General features: G+C 37.7%; 1 protein-coding gene across 1 annotated transcript in view; it reads right to left on the bottom strand.

The window, feature by feature from the left end:
- Positions 1 to 25,328, bottom strand: part of cnot3b (CCR4-NOT transcription complex, subunit 3b) — a 52,084-nt gene that overhangs the window by 17,708 nt on the left and 9,048 nt on the right. The window contains exons 5-14 of the mRNA XM_044137832.1: positions 23,864 to 23,953; positions 22,065 to 22,193; positions 21,172 to 21,267; positions 18,938 to 19,066; positions 18,744 to 18,834; positions 18,213 to 18,346; positions 16,745 to 16,801; positions 15,544 to 16,462; positions 14,564 to 14,669; positions 14,224 to 14,371 (exon numbers count right to left, since the gene is read on the bottom strand). Of these exons, the coding sequence (XP_043993767.1) occupies positions 14,224 to 14,371; positions 14,564 to 14,669; positions 15,544 to 16,462; positions 16,745 to 16,801; positions 18,213 to 18,346; positions 18,744 to 18,834; positions 18,938 to 19,066; positions 21,172 to 21,267; positions 22,065 to 22,193; positions 23,864 to 23,953 (1,899 nt within the window). The remainder of the gene's footprint in view (positions 1 to 14,223; positions 14,372 to 14,563; positions 14,670 to 15,543; positions 16,463 to 16,744; positions 16,802 to 18,212; positions 18,347 to 18,743; positions 18,835 to 18,937; positions 19,067 to 21,171; positions 21,268 to 22,064; positions 22,194 to 23,863; positions 23,954 to 25,328) is intronic.

Below are 25,328 nucleotides of genomic sequence, written 5' to 3'. Positions count from 1 at the left end.
ATTCCGGTGACGGAAGAATAATAAGAACTAGAAAATTCCTGAAGAAATTTAACTGGGGCCTGCCAAAGTGTGCCCGCCGGTTTGGACCCAGCTGCTCTGATGCTAAGAATTTGCATCAATGCTAAAGAAAGCTGCAATGTAATCAATAGCATGTGGAGAATCACAAGAATGTTAAGCTGGACATGCAACATTCAGTATGATAAAGTAAGTGTATTAGCTAAATGAGCAAATATGCTAATATAAGCATAAATACTTTCAGTAGCATGTGGGTATCATTAGAATGTTTACTGTCATTTACTTACTCCATTAAGTATACTAAACATGGCTAATAAGTCTGAAAAATAGAAAATAGCTTATTTAAGCTAAAAGGTTATCGTTAATGAACTGCTTGCTGCGCAAGGCAGTTCCTCAACCTCGATAAACAGATAATGCAGAATGATATCACTGCACTCCCCGCGTGCACTGTCCAGAGGGGCATTTTGAGGCTTTTATTTTGAAATTTGCAGTAAGCTTCATATTAAATGCCCACACTAATCCAATGTGTAAGAGTGCTTTGGATAAACCAGTCACATAAAGCCAAAAGAGCAATTACATGATGTAAAATTCCCAAGGCTTTTATTTTGAAATTTTTGTTAAGCTTCATTTGAAAGGGTCAAAGTCATCCCATGTGTAACAGTCATTGGATTAAATCAGTCATATAACGCTCAAAAAGCAATGACCTGATGTAAAAATTTTCAAGGGCTTTTATTTTGAAATTTTCAGTAAGCTTCATTTCAAAGGGCTAGACTCATCCCATGTGTAACAGTGACAGGGTTAAATTAGTTATATACAGCCCATAGCAGCAAGTTTTTTCTAAAGGCCAGCTCAGTCCTCCTCTGTTTTAACTGAACTAGTAGTTCAACTACAGTGATGCGATTTGTAGTCCTCAGCAGCTCTCCCTGCTCTGGGTTCCGCTACATGGTAAATAATCCTCTGCCAGCTGTGAGTGAGACATCCAGGGGAGACAATTCTCTGTTTGAGCCAGCCAGTTTGACTAAAAAGCATTGTAAAAACTGTTTCCTGCTCGGGAACCGTAATACATATTCGAAAACCGCTTGAAGCATATGAGAGGGCTATTTGTCGCCTCACATAGTCCCGCATTCATATCTCTACCTCACTCACAGTATTAACAGCGATGAGATAAAAAAGTGTGTGCCAAGGTCTGAAATTTTTCAGAAATACATGGAAGTGAATCAGTGAGATCTGTCTGCTACCCTGGCGCATGACTTTGCTCTGAAGCACCTGGAGAGAAAACTGTAAGCGCTTAGATAATTTTTGAAAACATTTGACCGAGCAGGCTCGCGTATCAATGTCATGACCAAGTTTGAGACCAATCATGAAATATTTGTGTGCATGAGGGCGAATTTAAAAATGATTTGGGGTCAAAATGTCACTCTGACTCTCACTCTAGCGGAGCGGCCTTCACACTCTGATTTTTCCAAAAATCAAAAACTTTGGGTCGCTTAGAAAGAAGTTGTGGACAAACCATAATACATATTGACTTCACTTTAAAAGAGATCACGGACGATCTACAAAATGAAGTTTGAATGGCGCTCTACATAAGGTTATGATTTACACAGAAAATCCTCAAAATAGGGTATTTTCAGGATTTACTGGTTGCCTCATCCCCTTGACGAGTGAGACTTGCACCTGGTGAGCTCGTTAGTGATTTTGGGGTCGTTTTTTGCTTTTTACGCCGCCATGGTAACTCCAAATCCCACCAAAAGTAATAGCTCCCTCCCGGATCGAGACGCTTTGATACCACTTTTGTGGTGGGCTCAGCGGCACGAGCCGCATTAACGGTAACGGAAGAATAATAAATAATACAACTAGAAAATTCCTGAAGAAATTTAACTGGGGCCTGCCAAAGTGTGCCCGCCGGTTTGGACCCAGCTCTGATGCTAAGAATTTGCATCAATGCTAAAGAAAGCTGCAATGTAATCAATAGCAATCACAAGAATGTTAAGTAAGCTGGACATGCAACATTCAGTATGATAAAGTAAGTGTATTAGCTAAATGAGCAAAAATGCTAATGTTAGCATAATGCTCAGTAGCATGGGTATCATTAGAATGTTCTCTGTAATTTACTTAATTCTTCAGAATACTAAACATGGCAATAAGTAAGAAAAATAGATAGCTTATTTAAGCTAAAAGGCTAATGTTAATGAACTGCTTGCTGTGCAAGGCAGTCCCTAACCTGATAAACAGATAATGCAGAATGATCATTGTCAGCGTGCACTGTCCAGAGGGCATTTTGAGGCTTTTATTTTGAAATTTCAGTAAGCTCATTAAATGAAACTCATCCCATGTGTAACAGTGACAGGGTTAAATTAGTTATATACAGCCCAAAAGCAGCAAGTAGTTCTAAAGGCCAGCTCAGTCCTCCTCTGTAGTAACTGACTAGTTCCACCATGTTGTAGTTCAATCAGTCTTTGTAGTTCTAAAAAAATCTAACTGCATGTGAGTGAGACATCCAGGGGAGACATGTTTGAGCCAGCTTTTTGACAAAGCAGGCCAAACATATCTTTCCTAAGTGTTAATAGCATTTATCAATAGAGTGTTTTTCATTGATTTACTCCAGTATATTTAATGCTAATAAGTAGTAAAATAGCTAATAGTTTATTTAAGAAATATCATGATCTGCCTTTTGTCAAGGCAGACAACTGAGAAGAATATAAAGCATTCTAATTTACCCTGGCGATGCATTAACCTGAGGGAATATGAAGGCTATTTTGAAATAAACATAGTCATATTAAATGCTCACACTAATCCAATGTCAACAGTTTTGATTAAATCATTTACTTCCAAAAAGCCAGTAGTTCTAAATGAAGCTCTGTTTTAACTGATGTTAGTTAGAACTACAGATATTGCTCTGATATTTTTTAATATCATTGTCAAAGGTTAATGTTTTGACTTTGGCCAAATGATAACCTCAAAAATAATAGGCGAATTTTTTTGATTTACGCGCTTCCACCTGACAAATATAACTTTTATTGAAATTTCAATTGCTTTATTTAAAAATTCACACTAATCATTTTGTAAGAATGGTTTGTTAAAACAGATAAATCCCAAAAAAGTATTCTGAGGCCAGCTTTAGAGTGTCCTCCCATAAATCAGCTGCTCTGTATTTTGTTTAATGGATCAGCTGCTTACTGCATATGTGAGACAGAAATACATCTGAAATAGCCAATTAATATGGAAAGCATAACAAATTTGCCGTGAACTAGAAAATATTTGAAAAATTTTGCTGTAAGAGGCTAGTGCTCCATATGCTTCATATTTTACCTCATCTAAGAATTGCATGATGAGACAAAAAAAGTGTGCAGAAAAAATTTTCAGATACATGCTGAATCTGAGAATGCTGTATGATTTCACTCTGAAGCATTCAGAAAAAAAAATGCTAGATCAAAGAGCAAACATACTTTACCTAAGTAGCAATGCATGGGGGGTATCATTAGAATGTTTACTGTAATTTACTTACTCCATTAAGTATACTAAACATGGCTAATAAGAAAAATAGCTAATATTTAAGCTAAAAGGTTATCGTTAATGAACTGCTGCGCAAGGCAGTTCCCTAACCTGAGAACAGATATAGAATGATATATTATTGCATCTCACGGCGTGCACTGTCCAGAGGGGCATTTTGAGGCTTTTATTTTGAAATTTGCAGCTTCATATTAAATGCCCACACTAATCCAATGTGTAAGAGTGCTTTGATAAACCAGGCACAAAAGCCAAAAAGAGCAACTGATATAAAAAAAATTCTTTTATTTATTTTTTGAAGTTAAGCTTCATTTGAAAGGGTCAAAGTCATCCCAGAGGAAAGTAAATTGGAAAATCATATAACGCTCAAAAAGCAATGACCTGATGTAAAATTTTCAAGGGCTTTTATTTTGAAATTTTCAGTAAGCTTCATTTCAAAACACTCATCCCATGTGTAACAGGGTTAAATTAGTTATATACAGCCCATAGCAGCAAGTAGTTCTAAAGGCCAGCTCAGTCCTCCTGTCCTCCCATAAATCAGTGATGCCTGGCCCCTGTGTTCCGCTGCATGGTAAATAATCCTCTGCCAGCTGTGTGAGACATCCAGGGGGAGACAATTCTCTGTTTGAGCCAGCCAGTTTTGAAAAAAGCATCAAAAAACTGTGCTCGGGAACCGTAATACATATTCGAAAACCGCTTGAAGCATAAGAGGGCTATTTGTCCTCACATAGTTTCATATATATACCATTCAGTATTAACAGCGATGAGAAAAAAGAAATTTTTCAGAAATACATGGAAGTGAATCAGTGAGATCTGTCTTACCCTGGCATGATTTGCTCTGAAGCACCTGGAGAGAAAACTGTTGCTAGATAATTTTTGAAAACATTTGACCGGAGCAGGCACGCCAGATCAATGTCATGACCAAGTTTGATACCAATCATGCAATATTTGGAGCGTGAGGGCGATTTAAAATGAAAAAATTGCTTAAATTTCAAAAAACTGGTGTCTTTTGGCTGAGGAAATTTTGTGTGCTTTTTGCCATCAAGTCCACCAAAAATAGTTGACAATTTGATACATTTTGTTGTCTCACTTAATAAAAGAAGTTAAATCTAGAAAAATGAAGTTTAACTGGGGCCTGCAAAGTGTGTTTGACACTCTGATGCTAAGAATTTGATCAATGCTAAAAATCAAAAATAGTGGAGAATCACATGTTGATAACATGAATTCAGCATGATAATCAGCTCACTAGCATGTTGTCTATACTTGACTTACACCATTAAGTATACTAAACATGGCTAAAAAGACAAAAAATACCCAATAGCTTATTTCTAATGAACTGCCTTGCTGCGCAAGGCAGTTCCCTAACCTGAGAGAAGAATATAAAGCATTCTAATATTATTGCATCGCCTTACGGCGATGCATTAACCTGAGGGTCATATTCAGGCTTTTATTTTGAAATTTGCAGTAAGCTTCATATTAAATGCCCACACTAATCCAGTGTCTAAGAGTGCTTTGGATAAACCAATCACGTCAAGCAAAAATGAGCAAATATATGATGTAAAAATTGCCAAGGCTTTTATTTTGAAATTTTCAGTAAGCATCATAAGAAATGGTCAAACTCATCCCATGTGTAACAGTGAATGTGTTAAATCGTTTCTATAATGCTCAAAACACAAGTAGTTCTAAAGGCCAGCTCAGACCTCCTCTGTAGTAACTGACAGTTCCACCATGTTGTAGTTCTAACCTTCAGTCTTTGTAGTTCTAAAGAGCAGCTCAACTGTCATGAGAGTGAAACACAGGGAGAGATGGAATCCTAATAGTTTGAAGCAGTTAGTTTTTCTGATCAAAGCAGGCCAAACATATCTTTACCTAAATGCTGCCAATAGCATGTGGGGTATCATTTGAATGTTGTCTGTAACTGACTTACTCAATTCAGTATATTTAAAATGACTAATAAGTAAGAAAAATAGCTAATAGTTTATTTAAGGTAAAAGTCTTATCTTAATTGACTGCCTTGCTGCGCAAGGCAGATCCCTAACCTGAGAGAAGAATATAAAGCATTCTAATATTATTGCATCGCCTTACGGCGATGCATTAACCTGAGGGTCATATTCAGGCTTTTATTTTGAAAAATAAACATAAGCTTCATATTAAATGCCCACACTATGGCGTTTTGGTTGTCCTATTTAATATCATTAGGTCAAAGGTTAATGCCATTGCACTGACTTGCTGCGCAAGCCAGTGCCATAACCTGAGAGGAAAAGATAATATAGGCAGAGATTTTTGCAGCGCCTTACGGCGCTGAACTCACCTGACAGAGATATTGGGGCTTTTATTGGGAAATTTCCATTAAGCTTTATTTAAAACTTACACATAATCCTGTGTGTAACAATGGTTTGTTAAAATCAATTATAAAATGCCCAAAACACAAGTAGTTCCAAAGGCCAGCTCATTCCAGAGTGTCCTCCCATAAATCAGCTGCTCTGACCTCATGTGTTCCGTTGCTATGGTAATGGATCAGCTGGTAACTGTCATTTGTGTGTGAGACAGAAAGGGGGGAAAAAAATTCTATCTTTGTGAGACACCCAGCCAATTAATATGGAAAAAGCACTCCGAACAAACCTTTGCCGTTCAGGAACCGTAATACATATTCAAAAACCGTTTGAAGCGTATGAGAGGGCTATTTGTCTTCTCCGATAGTACATAATTCATATTTTTACCTCATTCACAGTAATTGCAGTGATGAGACAAAAAATTGTGCAGAAACTTTTCAGAAATACATGGAAGTGAATCAGGGAGAGCGTCAGTTACCCTGTCCCATAATTTCACTCTGAAGCACCTTGACAGAAAACCGTAAATGCTAGAGAAATATCGAACACATTTTACCGGAGCAGGCACGCGTATCAATGTCATGACCGAGTTTGATACCAATCGGGCGATATTTGTGGGCGTGACAGCGATTTCAAAATCGCTTTGGGGTCAAAAATCTGCTTAAATTCTCACTCTAAAAAAACGGCAGTTGGTGTCAGTTATGCTCTGCGTTTCGGCAGTTGGAAATTTTGCTCGTTTTTCACTTTTTACTTCGCCATCGTAAGTCCGATTCCTTATAAAAATAATAGCACACCTGCCGGGAACGGGCCGCACGTTTTGATACCACTTTTGTGGGTGGGCTCGCAGCGGTACGAGCCGCATTCCGGTTGACGGAAGAAGAAGTTAAGAATAATAAAGAGGCGTTCTATTGGGTGTAGAACAATAGGTGCCTGCCATGCAATGCATGGAGGCAGTGACTGACTTGCTTCGCAAGTCAGTCACTGCTCTCCTTATGCATTGCTATGGGGCAGGCCCCAATAATAATAAAGAGACGTTCTATTGGGTGTAGAACAATAGGTTCCTGCCCATGCAATGCATGGAGGCAGTGACTGACTTGCTTCGCAAGTCAGTCACTGCTCTCCTTATGCATTGCTATGGGCAGGCCCCAATAATAAGAGGCGTTCTATTGGGTGTAGAACAATAGGTGCCTGCCATGCAATGCATGGAGGTAGTGACTGACTTGCCAAGAGTCAGTCTCTCTGCATTAGCACTATGGGGCAGGCAACAACTAGAAAATTCCTGAAGAAATTTAACTGGGGCCTGCCAAAGTGTGCCCGTCGGTTTGGACCCAGCGTTGTGATGCTAAGAATTAGCATCAATGCTAAAGAAAGCTGCAATGTAATCAATAGCATGTGGAGAATCACAAGAAAGTTAAGCTGGACATGCAACATTCAGTATGATAAAGTAAGTGTATTAGCTAAAATGAGCAAATATGCTAATGTAAGCATAAATACTTTCAGTAGCATGTGGGGTATCATTAGAATGTTTACTGTCATTTACTTACTCCATTAAGTATACTAAACATGGCTAATAAGTCTGAAAAATAGAAAATAGCTTATTTAAGCTAAAAGGCTAATGCTAATGAACTGCCTTTGCTACAAGGCAGTTCCTAACCTTCGATAAACAGATAATGCAGAATGATATCACTGCACGCCTCGGTGCACTGTCCAGAGGGGCATTTTGAGGCTTTTATTTTGAAATTTGCAGTAAGCTTCATATTAAATGCCCACACTAATCCAATGTGTAAGAGTGCTTTGGATAAACCAGTCACATAAAGCCAAAAAGAGCAATTACATGATGTAAAAATTCCCAAGGCTTTTATTTTGAAATTTTTGTTAAGCTTCATTTGAAAGGGTCAAAGTCATCCCATGTGTAACAGTCATTGGATTAAATCAGTCATAAAAAAGCAATGACCTGATGTAAAAATTTCAAGGGCTTTTATTTTGAAATTTTCAGTAAGCTTCATTTCAAAGGGCCAAACTCATCCCATGTGTAACAGTGACAGGGTTAAATGAGTTATATACAGCCCATAGCAGCAAGTTGTTGTAAAGGCCAGCTCAGTCCTCCTCTGTTTTAACTGAACTACTAGTTCGAACTACAGTGATGCGTATTTGTAGTCCTAAGCAGCTCCCTGCTCTGGGTTCCGTTGCCATGGTAAATAATCCTCTCTGCCAGCTGTGAGTGAGACATCCAGGGGAGACAATTCTCTGTTTGAGCCAGCCAGTTTGACTAAAAAAGCATTGCAAAAACAGTTTCCCTGTCTCGGGAACCGTAATACATATTCGAAAACCGTTTTGAAGCATATGAGAGGGCTATTGTGTCTCACATAGTCCATTCATATCTCTACCTCACTCACAGTATTAACAGCGATGAGATAAAAAAATTGTGTGCCAAGGTCTGAAATTTTTCAGAAATACATGGAAGTGAATCAGTGAGATCTGTCTCCCTGGCGCATGACTTTGCTCTGAAGCACCTGGAGAAAACTGTAGCGCTAGATAATTTTTTGAAAACATTTGACCGGAGCAGGCAGCGTATCAATGTCATGACCAAGTTTCATACCAATCATGCAATATTTGTGAGCGTGAGGCGAGTTAAAAATGATTTGGGGTCAAAATGTCACTCTGACTCTCACTCTAGCGGAGCTGCCTTCACACTCTGATTTTTCCAAAATCAAAAACTTTGGGTCGCTTAGAAAGAAGTTGTGGACAAACCATAATACATATTGACGTGCTGTCTTCACTTTAAAAGAGAACACGGACGTATCTACAAAATGAAGTTTGAATGGCGTTTCTACATAAAGTTATGACGACACAGAAAATCCTCCAAAATAGGGTATTTTCAGGATTTACTGGTTGCCTCGTCCACCTTGACGACGAGAGATGCACCTGGTGAGCTCGTTAGTGATTTTGGGGTCGTTTTTTGCTTTTTACGTCGCCATGGTAACACCAAATACCACCAAAAGTAATATCTCCAATTCCGGGTTAGAGCCGCACGTTTTTATACCACTTTTGTTGGTGGGCTCAAGAGCTGCGAGCATTAACGGTCACGGAAGAAAAATAAATAATTACTAGAAAATTCCTGAAGAAATTTAACTGGGGCCTGCCAAAGTGTGCCCGTCGGTTTGGACCCAGCGTTGTGATGCTAAGAATTAGCATCAATGCTAAAGAAAGCTGCAATGTAATCAATAGAATCAATAGAATCACAATAATGTTAAGTAAACTGGACATGCACCATTCAGTATGATAAAGTGTATTAGCTAAAATGAGCAAATATGCTAATGTTAGCGTGAATGCTCTCTGTAGCATGTGGGATATTATTAGAATGTTCTCTGTAATTTACTTAATTCCTTCAGAATACTAAACATGGCAGATAAGTAAGAAAAATAGGTAATAGCTTATTTAAGCTAAATGGCTAATGCTAATGAACTGCCTTGCTACGCAAGGCAGCTCCCTAACCTGAGAGAACCAGATAATGCAGAATGATATCATTGCACCGCCAAGGCGGTGCACTATTCAGAGGGGCATATTGAGGCTTTTATTTTGAAATTTGCAGTAAGCTTCATATTAAATGCCCACACTAATCCAGTGTCTAAGAGTGCTTTGGATAAACCAATCATGTCAAGCAAAAATGAGCAAATATATGATGTAAAAATTGCCAAGGCTTTTATTTTGAAATTTTCAGTAAGCATCATAAGAAATGGTCAAACTAATCCCATGTGTAACAGTGAATGTGTTAAATCGTTTCTATAATGCTCAAAACACAAGTAGTTCTAAAGGCCAGCTCAGTCCTCCTCCTAACTGACAGTTCCACCATGTTGTAGTTCTAACCTTCAGTCTTTGTAGTTCTAAAGAGCAGCTCAACTGTCATGTGAGTGAAACACACAGGGAGAGATGGAATCCTAACTGTTTGAAGCAGTTACTTTTTTTGATCAAAGCAGGCCAAACATATCTTTACCCAAGTGTTGCCAATAGCATGTGGGGTATCATTTGAATGTTTTCTGTAATTGACTTACTCAATTCAGTATATTTAAAATGACTAATAAGTAAGTAAAATAGCTAATAGTTTATTTAAGGTAAAAGTCTTATCTTAATGATCTGCCTTGCTGCGCAAGGCAGATCCCTAACCTGAGAGAAGAATATAAAGCATTCTAATATTATTGCATGTATACGGCGATGCATTAACCTGAGGGCAATATGAAGGCTTTTATTTTGAAAAATAAACATAAGCTTCATATTAAATGCTCACACTAATCCAATGCCTAACAGTGTTTGGGTTAAATTCCTTATTTACTGGCCTAAACAGCCAGTAGTTCTAAATGGAAGCTCTGTTTTAACTGAGTGTTAGTTAGAACTACAGATATGGTGTTCTAATAGTCCTATTTAATATCATTAGGTCAAAGGTTAATGCCATTGCACTGGCTTGCTGCGCAAGCCAGTGCCATAACCTGAGAGGAAAAGATAATATAGGCAGAGATTTTTGCAGCGCCATAAGGCGCTGCAAAAATCCTGTGTGTAACAATGGTTAATCCTGTGTGTAACAATGGTTTGTTAAAATCTGTTATAAAATGCCCAAAACACAAGTAGTTCTAAAGGCCAGCTCATTCCAGAGTGTCCTCCCATGAATCAGCTGCTCTGGCCCCATGTGTTCCGTTGCTATGGTAATGGATCAGCTGCTAACTGTCAGTGTGTTTGAGACAGAAAGGGGGGAAAAAAATTCTATCTTTGTGAGACACCCAGCCAATTAATATGGAAAAAGCACTCCGAACAAACCTTTGCCGTTCAGGAACCGTAATACATATTCAAAAACCGTTTGAAGCGTATAAGAGGGCTATTTGTCTTCTCCGATAGTACCGCAATTCATATTTTTACCTCATTCACAGTAATTGCAGTGATGAGACAAAATATTGTGCAGAAACTTTTCAGAAATACATGGAAGTGAATCAGGGAGAGCGTCAGTTACCCTGTCCCATAATTTTGCTCTGAAGCACCTTGACAGAAATGCTAGAGAAATATCGAACACATTTTACCGGAGCAGGCATGCGTATCAATGTCATGACCGAGTTTGATACCAATCGGGCGATATTTGTGGGCGTGACAGCGATTTCAAAATCACTTTGGGGTCAAAAATCTGCTTAAATTCTCACTCTAAAAAAACGGCAGTTGGTTTCAGTTATGCTCTGCGTTTCGGCAGTTGGAAATTTTGCTCGTTTTTCACTTTTTACTTCGCCATCGTAAGTCCGATTCCTTATAAAAATAATAGCACACCTGCCGGGAGCCGACGCTTTTGATACCACTTTTGTGGGTGGGCTCAGTAGCGAGCCGCATTCCGGTTGACGGAAGAATAATAAATACTAGAAAATTCCTGAAGAAATTTAACTGGGGCCTGCCAAAGTGTGCCCGTCGGTTTGGACCCAGCGTTCTGATGCTAAGAATTTGCATCAATGCTAAAGAAAGCTGCAATGTAATCAATAGCATGTGAAGAATCACAAGAATGTTAAGTAAGCTGGACATGCAACATTCAGTATGATAAAGTAAGTGTATTAGCTAAAATGAGCAAATATGCTAATATAAGCATAAATACTGTCAGTAGCATGTGGGGTATCATTAGAATGTTTACTGTCATTTACTTACTCCATTAAGTATACTAAACATGGCTAATAAGTCTGAAAAATAGAAAATAGCTTATTTAAGCTAAAAGGCTAATGCTAATGAACTGCCTTGCTACTGCAAGGCAGTTCCTAACCTCGGATAAACAGATAATGCAGAATGATATCATTGCAGCCTCTGGTGCACTGTCCAGAGGGGCATTTTGAGGCTTTTATTTTGAAATTTGCAGTAAGCTTCATATTAAATGCCCACACTAATCCAATGTGTAAGAGTGCTTTGGATAAACCAGTCACATAAAGCCAAAAAGAGCAATTACATGATGTAAAAATTGCCAAAGCTTTTATTTTGAAATTTTGTTAAGCTTCATTTGAAAGGGTCAAAGTCATCCCATGTGTAATAACAGTCATTGGATTAAATCAGTCATATAACGCTCAAAAAGCAATGACCTGATGTAAAAATTTTCAAGGGCTTTTATTTTGAAATTTTCAGTAAGCTTCATTTCAAAGGGCTAGACTCATCCCATGTGTAACAGTGACAGGGTTAAATTAGTTATATACAGCCCATAGCAGCAAGTTGTTCTAAAGGCCAGCTCAGTCCTCCTCTGTTTTAACTGAACTACTAGTTCGAACTACAGTGATGCGTATTTGTAGTCCTCAGCAGCTCTCCTGCTCTGGGTTCCGTTGCCATGGTGAATAATCCTCTGCCAGCTGTGAGTGAGACATCCAGGGGAGACAATTCTCTGTTTGAGCCAGCCAGTTTGACTAAAAAAAGCATTGCAAAAAACTCTTTCCGCTCGGGAACCGTAATACATATTCGAAAACCGCTTGAAGCATATGAGAGGGCTATTTGTCGCTCACATAGTCCCGCCATTCATATCTCTACCTCACTCACAGTATTAACAGCGATGAGATTAAAAAAGTGTGTGCCAAGGTCTGAAATTTTTCAGAAATACATGGAAGTGAATCAGTGAGATCTGTCTGCTACCCTGGCGCATGACTTTGCTCTGAAGCACCTGGAGAGAAAACTGTAAGCGCTTAGATAATTTTTGAAAACATTTGACCGGAGCAGGCATGCGATCAATGTCATGACCAAGTTTGATACCAATCATGCAATATTTGTGAGCGTGAGGGCGAGTTAAAAAATGATTTGGGGTCAAAATGTCGCTCTGACTCTCACTCTAGCGGAGCGGCCTTCACACTCTGATTTTTCCAAAAATCAAAAACTTTGGGTCGCTTAGAAAGAAGTTGTGGACAAACCATAATACATATTGACGTGCTGTCTTCACTTTAAAAGAGATCACGGACGTATCTACAAAATGAAGTTTGAATGGCGTTTCTACATAAAGTTATGATTTACACAGAAAATCCTCAAAAATAGGGTATTTTCAGGATTTACTGGTTGCCTCATCCCCTTGACGACAGAGATGCACCTGGTGAGCTCGTTAGTGATTTTGGGGTCGTTTTTTGCTTTTTACGTCGCCATGGTAACTCCAAATCCCACCAAAAATAATAGCTCCCGTCCCGGGAACGAGCCGCACGTTTTGATACCACTTTTGTGGGTGGGCTCGCAGCGGTACGAGCCGCATTAACGGAGACGGAAGAAAAATAAATAATAAAGAGGCATTCTATTGGGTGTAGAACAATAGGTGCCTGCCATGCAATGCATGGAGGCAGTGACTGACTTGCTTCGCAAGTCAGTCACTGCTCTCCTTATGCATTGCTATGGGCAGGCCCCAATAATAATAAAGAAACATTCTATTGGGTGTAGAACAATAGGTGCCTGCCATGCAATGCATGGAGGCAGTGACTGACTTGCTTCGCAAGTCAGTCACTGCTCTCCTTATGCATTGCTATGGGCAGGCCCCAATTATTGATGTTTTTGTGCAATTGGTGTTACATTTACATCTATTTCAAAGGTGGTAAATTTTACATTTCCCAGATTTTTACTAGATTTTGCAGATGAACACACAACTGTGAAAATATATGTGAATCGGTGCTACACAAAGACATAATGCATTAAGGAAGAATTTTTGTTTTGCATTTGGATACAAAAAGACTATTCCAGCTTTTCAGATTCTATCCACAAATACAACTATAGATAACAGCTTGATGGGAACAAAACGCTACATTTGCATCCAAGCAGTGCTCCCCAAAGAGAGATAGATTTGGATTCAAATGGTGTCTGGTGGGTTTATAGTTTGTCACAGCCTGCTAGCAAAAAATGCCCAAAGATCCCATTTCAAATCAGTTATTAAGGCATGTTTGTTGTCTGTTATAGTAGAATCAAAATATTGGTCATTCTTGAATTAAGAAACTTTGGAAATGATTGGAAAGGCAGCAAAAAGGCAAAGAAGAACCTCAAGACCTTTAGGAAACCAGGAGATTATCAATTAAGACAACTCTGCTAAATTACTCATATCCTTAGCCTTTTTCACATTTTATCACATTACACCCTCAAACACTCTGGAGACCATCATAAAGTGCTGCATAATTGCTAAATGGAAGGAAAATTATACCCTGTTTAATTTCTTGTTCTTACAATAAATGTGGGAAGTTTAGTTTGCATTTGTTTCCACACCCTCTTTACTCTTTTATCCCTGAATAAAAGCTTGTGCAAACAATAGCTACCAAAAGTCAGCTAATTAGAGAGACATTTACAGAACATCAGAGAACAAAAGGTTTGATGAAGATCAGGAAACACAGCAGACAAGCTCCATTCTCCCCACCTTGATGCTTTCAGGTGGCTGTGAGTAGGACAGCGGGCCGTTCTGAAGGCTTCCTCCGCTCGTTGTTTTAGCCTCACTGTACGACGCCGGAGAAGGAGAGGATGATGACAAACCCATGGAGCCAAGTAAACTGGGACCAGTGTCCTTACTGGGAAGGAGGAACAGTGATGCAAGTGATCAAATTTATAAATTTCACATATGTTGCTCAGCCAATCAGCAACATAACAATAAAAACAAAAAGCAAATATAAAAAGGATAAATAAATAAACAAATATTGAAGATCGGTTAGGCTGAAGAAAATAAATTTATTTCCAAAGTTCTTCTTGTACTTTAAACTTACAGCTGATTGGCTGTGGAGGTCAGAGATGAGGATTGGCTGCTTTGTGATTGGGTGGCACTGTTGAGGGCGGAGTCTGTTGTGCTATCTGCTACCATAGCACTGTGACCTGCAGAGAAAGAGCAAACCATTGAAATTAACTCTGTAGCTCAATAAATAAAATGTCTGACTCTTCACAGATGATCATTTAGAGACAACAAATATAATCTCAAATGTTTCAGAATATCAGAGGTCAAGAGTCTGTGTTAAAAATGAAAAACCATTTATATAGGCCACAATTTTTAAGATGAAAAATATTTTGAGAGTCCGGGTTTATTGGAGAGCTTTTTTTTTTTTTTAAGTTGAATGCACTCTGCAGGTTAGATAAAGTGTCAGCTATGTTTAACTTTTATTCAAACATTTGACCGATTAGCACTAGTGTAAAGATTTTGAGTAGCTAAGCTTTTGTAGATGATAGCAGGCCTAAAACATTTCTGCTACTTTGGGGAAATTCAGAGTCCTGAATCTTTACCACAGTATTTTAATGAACGTTTTGAAAAGGACAAGAAATAAAAAAATACGAGTTACGTTGTTCCATCCTGCAGCAGATTAAACCTGATAACCATACACTATGCAAATCAGGAAAATATCAAAAACAGCAAAACATGTTTCAAAGACATGACTGGGTTGAATCTTTAACAAGATGTATTTCACTTTCTAAAATCCAGACTACTTTCATTTAAATTAGTTGTTTTTTTTCCAGATTTCCCAATATACATGGTAAGACAGGAAACTGATAGTTTAAGGAAAGCATTTACCAAGCAATCAATAGAAACAATAATAACGTCAGGTCAAAAGTAGTGTTTTGTTGTTTTATATTTCATAAAAAGTCCTTAATATATTGGTTTAAATTCTATTTTCTAATTTACATATACCGAAATGCCAGAAGAACAGGTGTTATTTATATTTAGAGGAATGAACTTGTGTGGATATCAGATACTCACTGGTGCTACCATTCTGCTTCTGTCTGCTCAGCGGTCCACCAGACAGGGATGAGCTTCCTCCTCCGACTCCGCTCCCTGCGGATGCTGAGGTGCCGCCGTTGCTTCCAATAACTCCTATTCCACTTCCAGGAACTAAGCTCCCGATGGGGCTCTGCGGCCCCAGGGAAGACCCCTGCAATCCCGATTGACCTGAACCCAAACCCAGAATCCCCGAGCCGACACTCCCCACTATAGAAGCCGTGCCGAGCATGCCTCCCTGCGAGGACGTCGGCCCGCCGACCGCAATGCTACCGCTACCGATGGCGCCCACGCCGCTGTTGGTTGCTGAGCTGCTGACGCCGCCAAGAGAGCTTGGTAACCCTGAGCTGGCCGTGCCCGAGGCGGCCGCCTGAGCGTAGGGAGTTGGGGTGGAGCTTGAGAGAAGACCCACCATATTGCTTAGGGACGCCGGCATCCCTGACAGACCGGGGCTGGTGGAGATGGAGCTTTTCCCCAGAGAGGGCCCCAGACTGAGGCCAAGGCTGTTGGAGGTCGCCGTGGGACCCGAAGGCGCCTGGGGCAGGGAGTTCGAAGTCAGGAGTCCCTGTGTGCTGGATGACGAGGACGCCGATGAGGCGTTGTGGCTGTTGGTGGAGGTGCTGGAGTTGATGGGAGCCGAAGAGCTCGGCGAGTTTTTGGCCTGCTGCTGCTGCACTGACGGGTGAGGCGGCTGCTGCGTGGCGTTGCTGTAGCTGCTGGCTAAAGTGTTGGAGAAAGGACCCCCCACTGCGCTAAGATGACTGCTTCCAGAGCTGCCGATGCCTGCGCCCGCAACAGAAACCAGAGAGGATGAGGTGAGCCCCGAGGCAGAAGAAGACGAAGAGGAGGAAGAGGAGGAAGAAGATAATGACGAGGAGGGATTTCCATTCTTCACCGGTGACTGGAAAAGGAACGAACAGAATTTTGTTTGTTAAATTCTGCTGCACAATAAATTCAAGATAAGACTGGCAATTAATTAATGCTTTAATAAAAATTTGAGCTTGCTTTAATAAAAATGTATGTCATTATAAATGACATCATAACATAAGTCATCATAAAAACATGTTAAAATTGTATTAATGAGTTGAAATCTGAGATGTCCATTTATTCTAATTATTTACATTTAAAATCTCAAAAACAACATTTCATCATTACAGCAGTCCGCATTAGCATTTACACCAACCTGACTGATTTCACTGTCCGTCGAACGTCCCCTCTTCTTGTCATCTTCTGAGTTCTCCTAGAAATTGAATCACAATCAGGTTTCAGAAAAGGAAACAAACAGCATCACAAATTACATTTAAAAAATTAACATCGGCCATTTTCAAAATGACATTTATCAGAACAGTCAACATCTTTCAAAGTTGAATTAAATTATTTTATAGCAATTTAATATGGTGATCCAGCATGTTTTTAAAGAGTGAATATGATTGAAAATCAAAATTATTTCTGAATAAAACTGACAAAAAAAACCTCATTCATTTGCTTGACTTAAACATACAGTCTCAGTTCTAATAATTATTGAACAATTTTCCTAAAATTTGAAAAATTACTTCATTTCTTGTTAAAATATCACATTTTAACAAGAAAATATTCCCTCTTTTAAAAGAGGGAATATTTTCAAAGATGCATTAATTTGATAAAAAGACCAAATATATAAATTTACTTAGAAGACAAACATTTACACTTTTAGATTCAGAGGAGAATTAATACTTTTTTCTTACCTTCATTGAAGAAAAACTATAAGAATTTTTTTTAATTTATCTATATAGAACAAAAGTATGAATAAATAAATGAAGATGCTATATTGTGAGAATCGATTGTGAAGCCGTGATACTGGAATCTACTGAACCTCTGGAGTAAGTACATAATACAAAAAGAAGTGGTCCAAGCATTAAGCCTTGGGGCCTCTCTGGGAGAGATAGGGGATTTCTTTGTTGTAGGATTTCTACACACTTCCCAGTTTCGAGGCCAGTACTATACCAGTCGAAACCAGTTCAGTTTTTTTTCTAAACGTCTTTTTAAATTTGCTAAATACTATGCAAACACTAAAGTGTAATGCTTTAGTGTTTGCATGACCGAAAAAAGTAAAAACCACTTTTGATTAGTGTAATTTGGAATGAAGCAAATACTCTGCTTGTCTTATGTCAATGTTAAAATGTGAAAGTGAAACTTTTGAGATTAAGTTTACATTTTCAATGAGTAGTTGTAGCATCCATCACAAATATCTTTCACATTCAATCCCAGAATAAAACTCTCCTGATCAGCAGTGAACAATACCATAACTCCCACTTACATAAAGACTTATAATAACTACTTTTACCCACTGAATGAGAGTGTAAAAGCAAAAGAGATGATACAGAAGCCAATAGAAGAGAACATAAAGAGCAGATGGCAAGGCTCTGCAATGGTGCAATTACCTTCTGCACATATTTTAGATACTGATGTGCCTTGATTTGAGCTAAATGTAATAACTGACTTAATTGTTCATGATTACCATTGTTACATTAAGACATCTTCCAGGTCAATGATTCAGTTTTTTAACCTCATATTGCTAGAAGACCAAAAACCAGGAAGAACAGAAGTAAAAAGAAACAGAAAGGACAAATAATTGATGATGTGCGTAAAACGAAAAGGATAATTTTTCTCACCGTAGTGCAAGTGGCAGGTGAAGGAGGGATTGGCGAGGATGAGGTGGTGGAGGTCGGTGTGCTGCTGGAGTTCTGGAAGATCTCGTCCTCCAAGTGCGAGGGTCCAGATGGGGAGGTGGCGAGTAATGGTTGAGCTGGAAACAGAAAAGACAAAAGGTTTCAGCCTCTACTGTGAATTTTTAGTCTTTTGTACTCTTGCTATTGTAGGTCAAGGTTTGATCTAGACCAACTCAACTTATTGAGCTCAAGGTTAAATATTTATTATAGAGTTCATGTAATTAAAAGATTTTTACACATTCTTTAGCTTAAATGACCAAAAAAATATTTATGGGACTACTTATACTTGTTTAAAGTGAATTTTTTGCAAGACCTCCACTGGAGTACAATACAACCAGGTTTGCACAGGATGGCATCTGTACTTGTTTTCATGTGTAATCAAGATGTTTTCCCCTCAAGGGAAGTCACAATGCTTGCACCAAAAGACTCCTATAATTATTTATTCAATATTTCACTAATATTTTCTACACGTACGGAATTCATCCAGGTCGAGATCGTCATATATATAATCGTTCTCCTCAAAATCTGGATCCTGCGATGACTCTCTGTAGTACTCGACATCATCCTTTGGAGAGAAATCACAAATACTTCAGTCCTAGTTAAATATTAAATAATAAAGCTGTGTGTCTCTGTAGTTTTTGTCAGCTCTGTGATTTGTTTTGACAAACCTTGATCTTCCTGATGGATTCGACCTGCAGTGAGTCATTGTCCAGCATTCTCAGTATCGTCTCCAGCATTCGGATGTGATACCGATGCTTCTCGATAAACTTTTTCAGCTCCTCGATCCGGTCCTGCTTCTGTAGGGCAACAGCAGGTCAACTTAATCAGCTGTTAGGCACAAAGGTTTTTTAGCATTACCTTATGAAGGTTTTACATTCCTATGCAATAAGTTTTACATTCTCTCACAAAAGTTTGGCATTCCCATGCATTTCCTCACAATAATGTATTTACTAGTTTGTTCATGTGACATCTTGAATACTGAAAGTCTTTGTGCAACAATATAAAGTTGTATTTTTTTTTTTTTCCAAGTTTATTGCAAGGTAACAAAAAAAAAAATCTCCCCATTAAAAGGCTCCACATGTTTATACTCTTGGCTGCCAGGTGATTTATTTTAAAATAAATAAAATAAACCATTTTATTCTCCACACAACGCAAAGCTTCCTTAATAATTTAGCTCCAACAGGGAGAAACAAGAAAGCATTTGAGAATATTAACAGCTTCTAAAACAAAAAATAAAAGCATGTTTAAAGTTTAACGAGTGAAATGTGCAGAAAGGAGATCAGGAATGATTTAAAGCTGCGAGAGCATTAGTGACCGCCATGTGCACTTTCCAGCCTAATGCATCACAAAGTACACAGGCAGAGTGCCACTTTCTGATTTCAATATTTTATTCTCCAAGTGCTTCACTGTTAATTCACACAATCTCTGAAGGTTGGAGAACACTCAAATGTTTAATTGTCCTAATTTGCCCCCAGTGTCTATTTGGACAGAACGCAAGGCGTGGGCTCGGTGTGGAAATAACAAACTGGCTAAATGGATATTATTAAAACACAAAAGCTCTTAAAAGACACTAAGGGGTGTTTGTTATTAGACTGCATGGAGGAGGTAAGCAAACCCAAACTTCCTAAAACATTTCATCTTAGCATGAAAATGGTACAGGAATAGTTTATTTTTTAGACCAATATTTGAGAATGAATTCAAAAATTCATTACTAATTTAATTTATTATTCTAAATCTAGGTCAAAATCTATATAACAAGCTAAAACAAATGGACAGATACAAAATTTAGACAATGGGACATTGCATCAAGTCTTGAAATAAATATATTTTTCCATATTCTTTTTTTTTTCCCCTCATCAATTCTGCCCTGGATAAAGTCCAGACTCTGAAAATGAACAGGAACCATAGAAGTCAAAGGGAAGTACAATTTAGATTCACACTACATATGTTTCAGTAAAGTATATGTGAACACTTAAAGGTCACTTCAAAAAGCTTTTTTAGAAGCAAATTAGTTTATTTAATTTCTGAAACACTGAGATGCAATGTACAGGTTTAAAGTTAGAAAGTTTAAAATCTATTTCATAAGCAAATTTTTATTCACATTTTAAAAGGATATTTTTTGGCTGAAGGGTGCTTTTATGTATGTTTAAGTATTTCTTTTTACACTTCTCTAACACTATTCTCTGTTTTACTCTGTAAATCTTTTAACAAAAGCAAAGGAATTGTAAGTCTGAAGTGATAAATTTCATCAGCATCGATGTTTATTTCCAACCTGTGTCTTCAACCGAAATCATCAGGAGTCAAACATTTGCTATAAATATTATTCATATTTCTGTTCTTGATATTTTGGTCACTGAAGGACAAACTTGTATCAGCGTTCAAGAACTCACTGATTTGATCCTTGTGTTTTGACAGCTTTGCTAGCTGCACAAGAAACAGACTACATGAATCTTCCTGCTTCTCAATCTGAAACTTTCTGCACAGAAACAAACAGGAGGGACTTTCAGGGAAAGTAATGTCTGCAGCACACTTTCATTTCACTGTCATTATAAATAAGCTCCTGTGACATATGGATACGAAGTATTCATTCTTAATTCAGAACTTGTAGGTTCTCTGAAAAGACTGCACTGCCACATCAGTAAGTTACTGATAAATGAAGTCCCTGGGGAGGACTTTAAAGGGAAAGTTGGAGTCAGAGAGACTCGGTCAGTAAGGTTATCGTCGTTGGCCAGAGACAGAAGATGAAAGCAGGGTTCGATATCTGACCTCTCCGTCAAAAATGAGACAGCGAGATAAAAGGAGGGGAGCTGTGGGGATGACAAGCCAACCAATCTGGAAGCAGCAGTGGGAGAGCAATGAAAGGGGGAAAAAATGAATGATTCAGAAAGGGGGGCAGACTGACCTCCTTGTCTCCTTTCTTTTTTCTCGTCTGGACTGAAAGAGACTCCACTTCACTCTCGAACTGGTCCACCTGCATGTTCAACGTGTCTATCGTGTTCTGAGATAAAAGAAGAGGAAAAGGTCAAACAACAGCATCAAATTTTTAAAAAACAGCAGATTTATTTTTTAATTCTGGGATTCTCTTGACATAATTCCATTGTTCAATCGAAATGATTGCTATTCTTTGATCTCACAAAACAGTTCTATAATTTTCTTTACGATTATTAAAAAAAAATCTAACTACACTGTTAGGTGTTGATGACATTGAGAGAAAATCTGGGAAAATTATAAACTATAAGTATAATCATAAACTTATGAAAAAACTGAACAAATACAGAATGAGAATTTACTTCTATTATAAATTCAATTCAATTTATTCATTAAGGGCATTCACAAAAAATAGTATTTAAAGGCATTTTATGGAGCTGAGAAGCATAATGCAGAGAATCAGCTAATTTACTGAAAAAATCCAATTAGGGCTTTTCATTAATAACAATCAAAATGTAAAGAGTAAATTATCAGGTAATTCAGTCAATGTCTATTTCATAAACAAGCTGTTCTGTAATTATTAGTTCTGCCCAGCAAACTAAAAACACATTGTTTTTATTTCATTTAGTTTTGGTTCCTCTATTTATCATTTTCACTTCCATGTTTTAATCACTTTTAAGAGTCTTTTAGGGGAAAAACGTTCCCTCGTGAGCAAATTTTGACTCCACCTATCCAATTACATTTATGCATCTTTATGTCTTGCTCCTCACTTATCACATACTGGGGAAAATTAGAAAAAATTAGGATTCAGCAGTTCGAATGAGTGAAACTGTAAAGCCCAGCGGTCCGGTTGATCCAGACACTCACCGTTAGCCAGGTGCCGACCTCTTCCTTCTCCTTCTGCGCCGGATCCACCTTCTGGATAAGGCCGAGTCCTTCTTTTGAGTACGCTTTTGTCTTGGTTTCTCTTTCAACTATTTTAAAGCGCTCCATTTGCTGCAAGAAGATAAAACACAGAAAATGCATGAAGATATAATTCCTGAAGAAAAAAAAACATAACACTAGACCTCCGGAAATTTAATAAAGCTTGTTTTCAATTACGTTGCAGTCTTGAATTTCGTGAACTAATACTGCTTTTATATCAATACTAAATGGTTTTAATGCATTTTTCAACATTTCTAGGGTTTAATTGTTCAACTCAAATATGGGGAATGTCTTTCTAACATGTCACTGCATAACTTACCAAAGAAACTATTCACATTTGGATTTTTTGGCATCTTATTAAAAGACAGTGACAAAAATTCTATTTTGCTGCCCCTTTGCAGTTGTATTTAAACAAAGCTTGAAAGGCGTACTAATATTTTTGTACAAATCTAAAGCGTTATTAGTTATAAACCTGTTGATTTAGCCTGTAAATCCTCTTAGCTATAACTTTATCAGTGCCTCATATTTTTGTGTGAACCTGCATCAGAGCAAAGACCTTAATAACAAATTCTGTCCACTACACTGTATTTTCATATCAACTGAGAAAACCATATGAAGAATAAATTATCAGCATGGGGTTAGAATAAAAACCAAAACTGAAGCGCGACAGATGGAGCTCTGGTGTGAAGCAGGTGTCTCGCATGTAATCCATCTGAATAGTTATCATTGAAAGGTAAATGAGGCCCTGAGGCCCGACAGGCAAAGCAGCAACACTGAAGACACAGTGACGGCTATCTAACAAATTATCTTGTGCTAAACTGAACATATTTCGCGAACAGATCTTTTAATCCAAGTGCAAATGCTTCATTTGTCTTCTCATGCAAATCTAACATCTCAAACCAGAAGTAATTAATTTTTATGCCACTTGAGGGCAGCGGAAGCGGTCCATGAAACCACAAATGACAAGTTTACAAAGTTGGAGATTTACAGATTTCAAAATAAAGCCTAGCTGATAATTTAAGTCAACATTAGCTCTACTTTTACTGCCACCTGATTATAAAGGATCACACTGGTCTTTTCTTCTAAGCAAAGTTAGTTTACCATTAGTTCATAAAGCTTTCAATTGAATGAGATGAATGGCTCATTTCATAGAATTACAGGTTAAACTAACTGAAGTATTACAATATCACAATATTCCAATCAAATTTAACTTCATAAACAGTCCAGGTTTTGGGGTATAATACACATCAGTCACACACACAGCTACTTCTAAAACATGAGAAAATGGAGAATTTTTAAATTATGGATGGATTTAAGCATGAAGCTTTCAGCTGTAAAAAACTAATACATCTCTAAGCACTCTTCACATAAAGATAAAATGTGGTAAAATATAATTATATTTTTCCCTCAAAAGTCTGTTGTTAATCAGTTTTTTTGCCTGGTTAAATAAAGTACAGTATTAAACACAGTTTGTTAAATAATGCTTATTTTTGTTTAAACGAAACAAAAAGTGGAAAACATTATTACTAAAAATTTATTTTTTGCATAATATTTTATTATACTATTACATAAAAAAAGACTCATCTATTTTTACACAAAAAATACTAATTTAATCCGCTGATTACCAACATTATTTCCATCTCATATATTCACATAGTAAAAAACTGTCAACCAACTACAATTTTATTTTTCACTGCAACAACAGAGAGTTTTCATCCTCCCTCTTGGGGGTTCCTACTCACCGTTTCTATGAGTTTGCGGTTCTCTATTAGCTGCCTTTTGTCTTTGATCTCGTTGGATGCCACCCACGTCTTAATCTGGTCTCGAAGGCGCTGCGGGATTATAGAGGAAGAAGACGATATAGAGGAACAGTGCAGGGAGGAAGAGTAGGATACAAAAACATTAGAGAACTTATTAATACATGCATAGACTTGTCTTAAACAGTCAGATGGTGAAGCTGATGCAGGCTTCGCTTGGAGTTTGGTCCTCATGACAACAGAAACAAAGCAGGGGACACAAATAAATCTATACTTTAAGCTGAAGGAGATGAAATTCAACACACTGTGAGCGTCGGTAAACTCTCTCAATCTGGTGTTCACAGAGTCACGTTAATCAGTTTCTCTCTACTTGCTGCTTGAAGTCAAACTAAGACACATTTATACAAGTTCACAGAAAAGATTAAAAAAGGCTGATGATTAAGATAGGATTTTAATAAAAAAGGTAAAAATGTTATTTTAGAGTAAATAATTTGCAGCTTCAAATCAGTTGAATACCTTTGTATTCTATTGACATTTTGACTGAGGAAAAAAAAGATAAAAACATTTTAAAACAAATTTTACAAAAGTATAAAAGTTTGCACTGAATTTTTTGAGCAATCTGGTTTGTGAAATAACTCTAGTTCAGTGAAATTCAGAGTGCATCTAGTAAAAGGCACTAAATGTTTTCTCTATTTAAATAAAATGCAGTACTTTGACTCACCCGACCACAACTACTCCTTTCACAACCCTTCATTATTTTCTACCTTTTAATATGTTACACCCTTTTTTCAAAGTTAACTCAAAGTTCTACGCAGAAATATCCCACTATGAGAAAGTGAAAACATTTTTTTTTTTAGATTTCTGAACATTTCTTAGAAAGAGGAAACCAAGAAATCACCTTTACTCAAGTATTTACAACACATTGTTGATCCATCTTTGACAGAAATTGCAGCCCAAAGTCTTTTTGAGTCTGATGCTACAAGCTTAGCTCACATATCATCAGACAGTTTGGTCTGTTCTTTGCAGCTGCCGGTTTTCTATTTTTAAGAAATTTTCCAAAAACTCAATATTTTTCCCACACTGTTATAATGAGGTATTAATGTGCAGAACTTTGAAGAAAGAGTTTAATTTAATACAAGTTGGAATAAGGTCGTAACATAAACTGTGGAAAAGGTGCAACACTGTGAATACTTTCCGGATGAGCTATGTGTCATGTAGCAACACCTATCAGAAGCTGCTGACTATTGCCAGACATACCGTTTGTATTCCTTGCTGATAGTGGAAAAATGAACACAAAATAACAAAAACATAAAAAGAGAAACAGCGGCCCATGTATTGACACAGGTGTCCAGAACAGTTTCCGTCTCTCATTGTTAACATGACAGCCTCACATTAGCGCCCTCTCTGCTCTCACTGTTTCACAGACATGATGAGGAAAAATACAAAATGA

The sequence above is a fragment of the Gambusia affinis genome, linkage group LG14 (genome assembly GCF_019740435.1).
Source record: "Gambusia affinis linkage group LG14, SWU_Gaff_1.0, whole genome shotgun sequence".
NCBI lineage: Eukaryota > Metazoa > Chordata > Actinopteri > Cyprinodontiformes > Poeciliidae > Gambusia > Gambusia affinis.
This window is presented reverse-complemented; position numbering and strand designations above follow the sequence as displayed.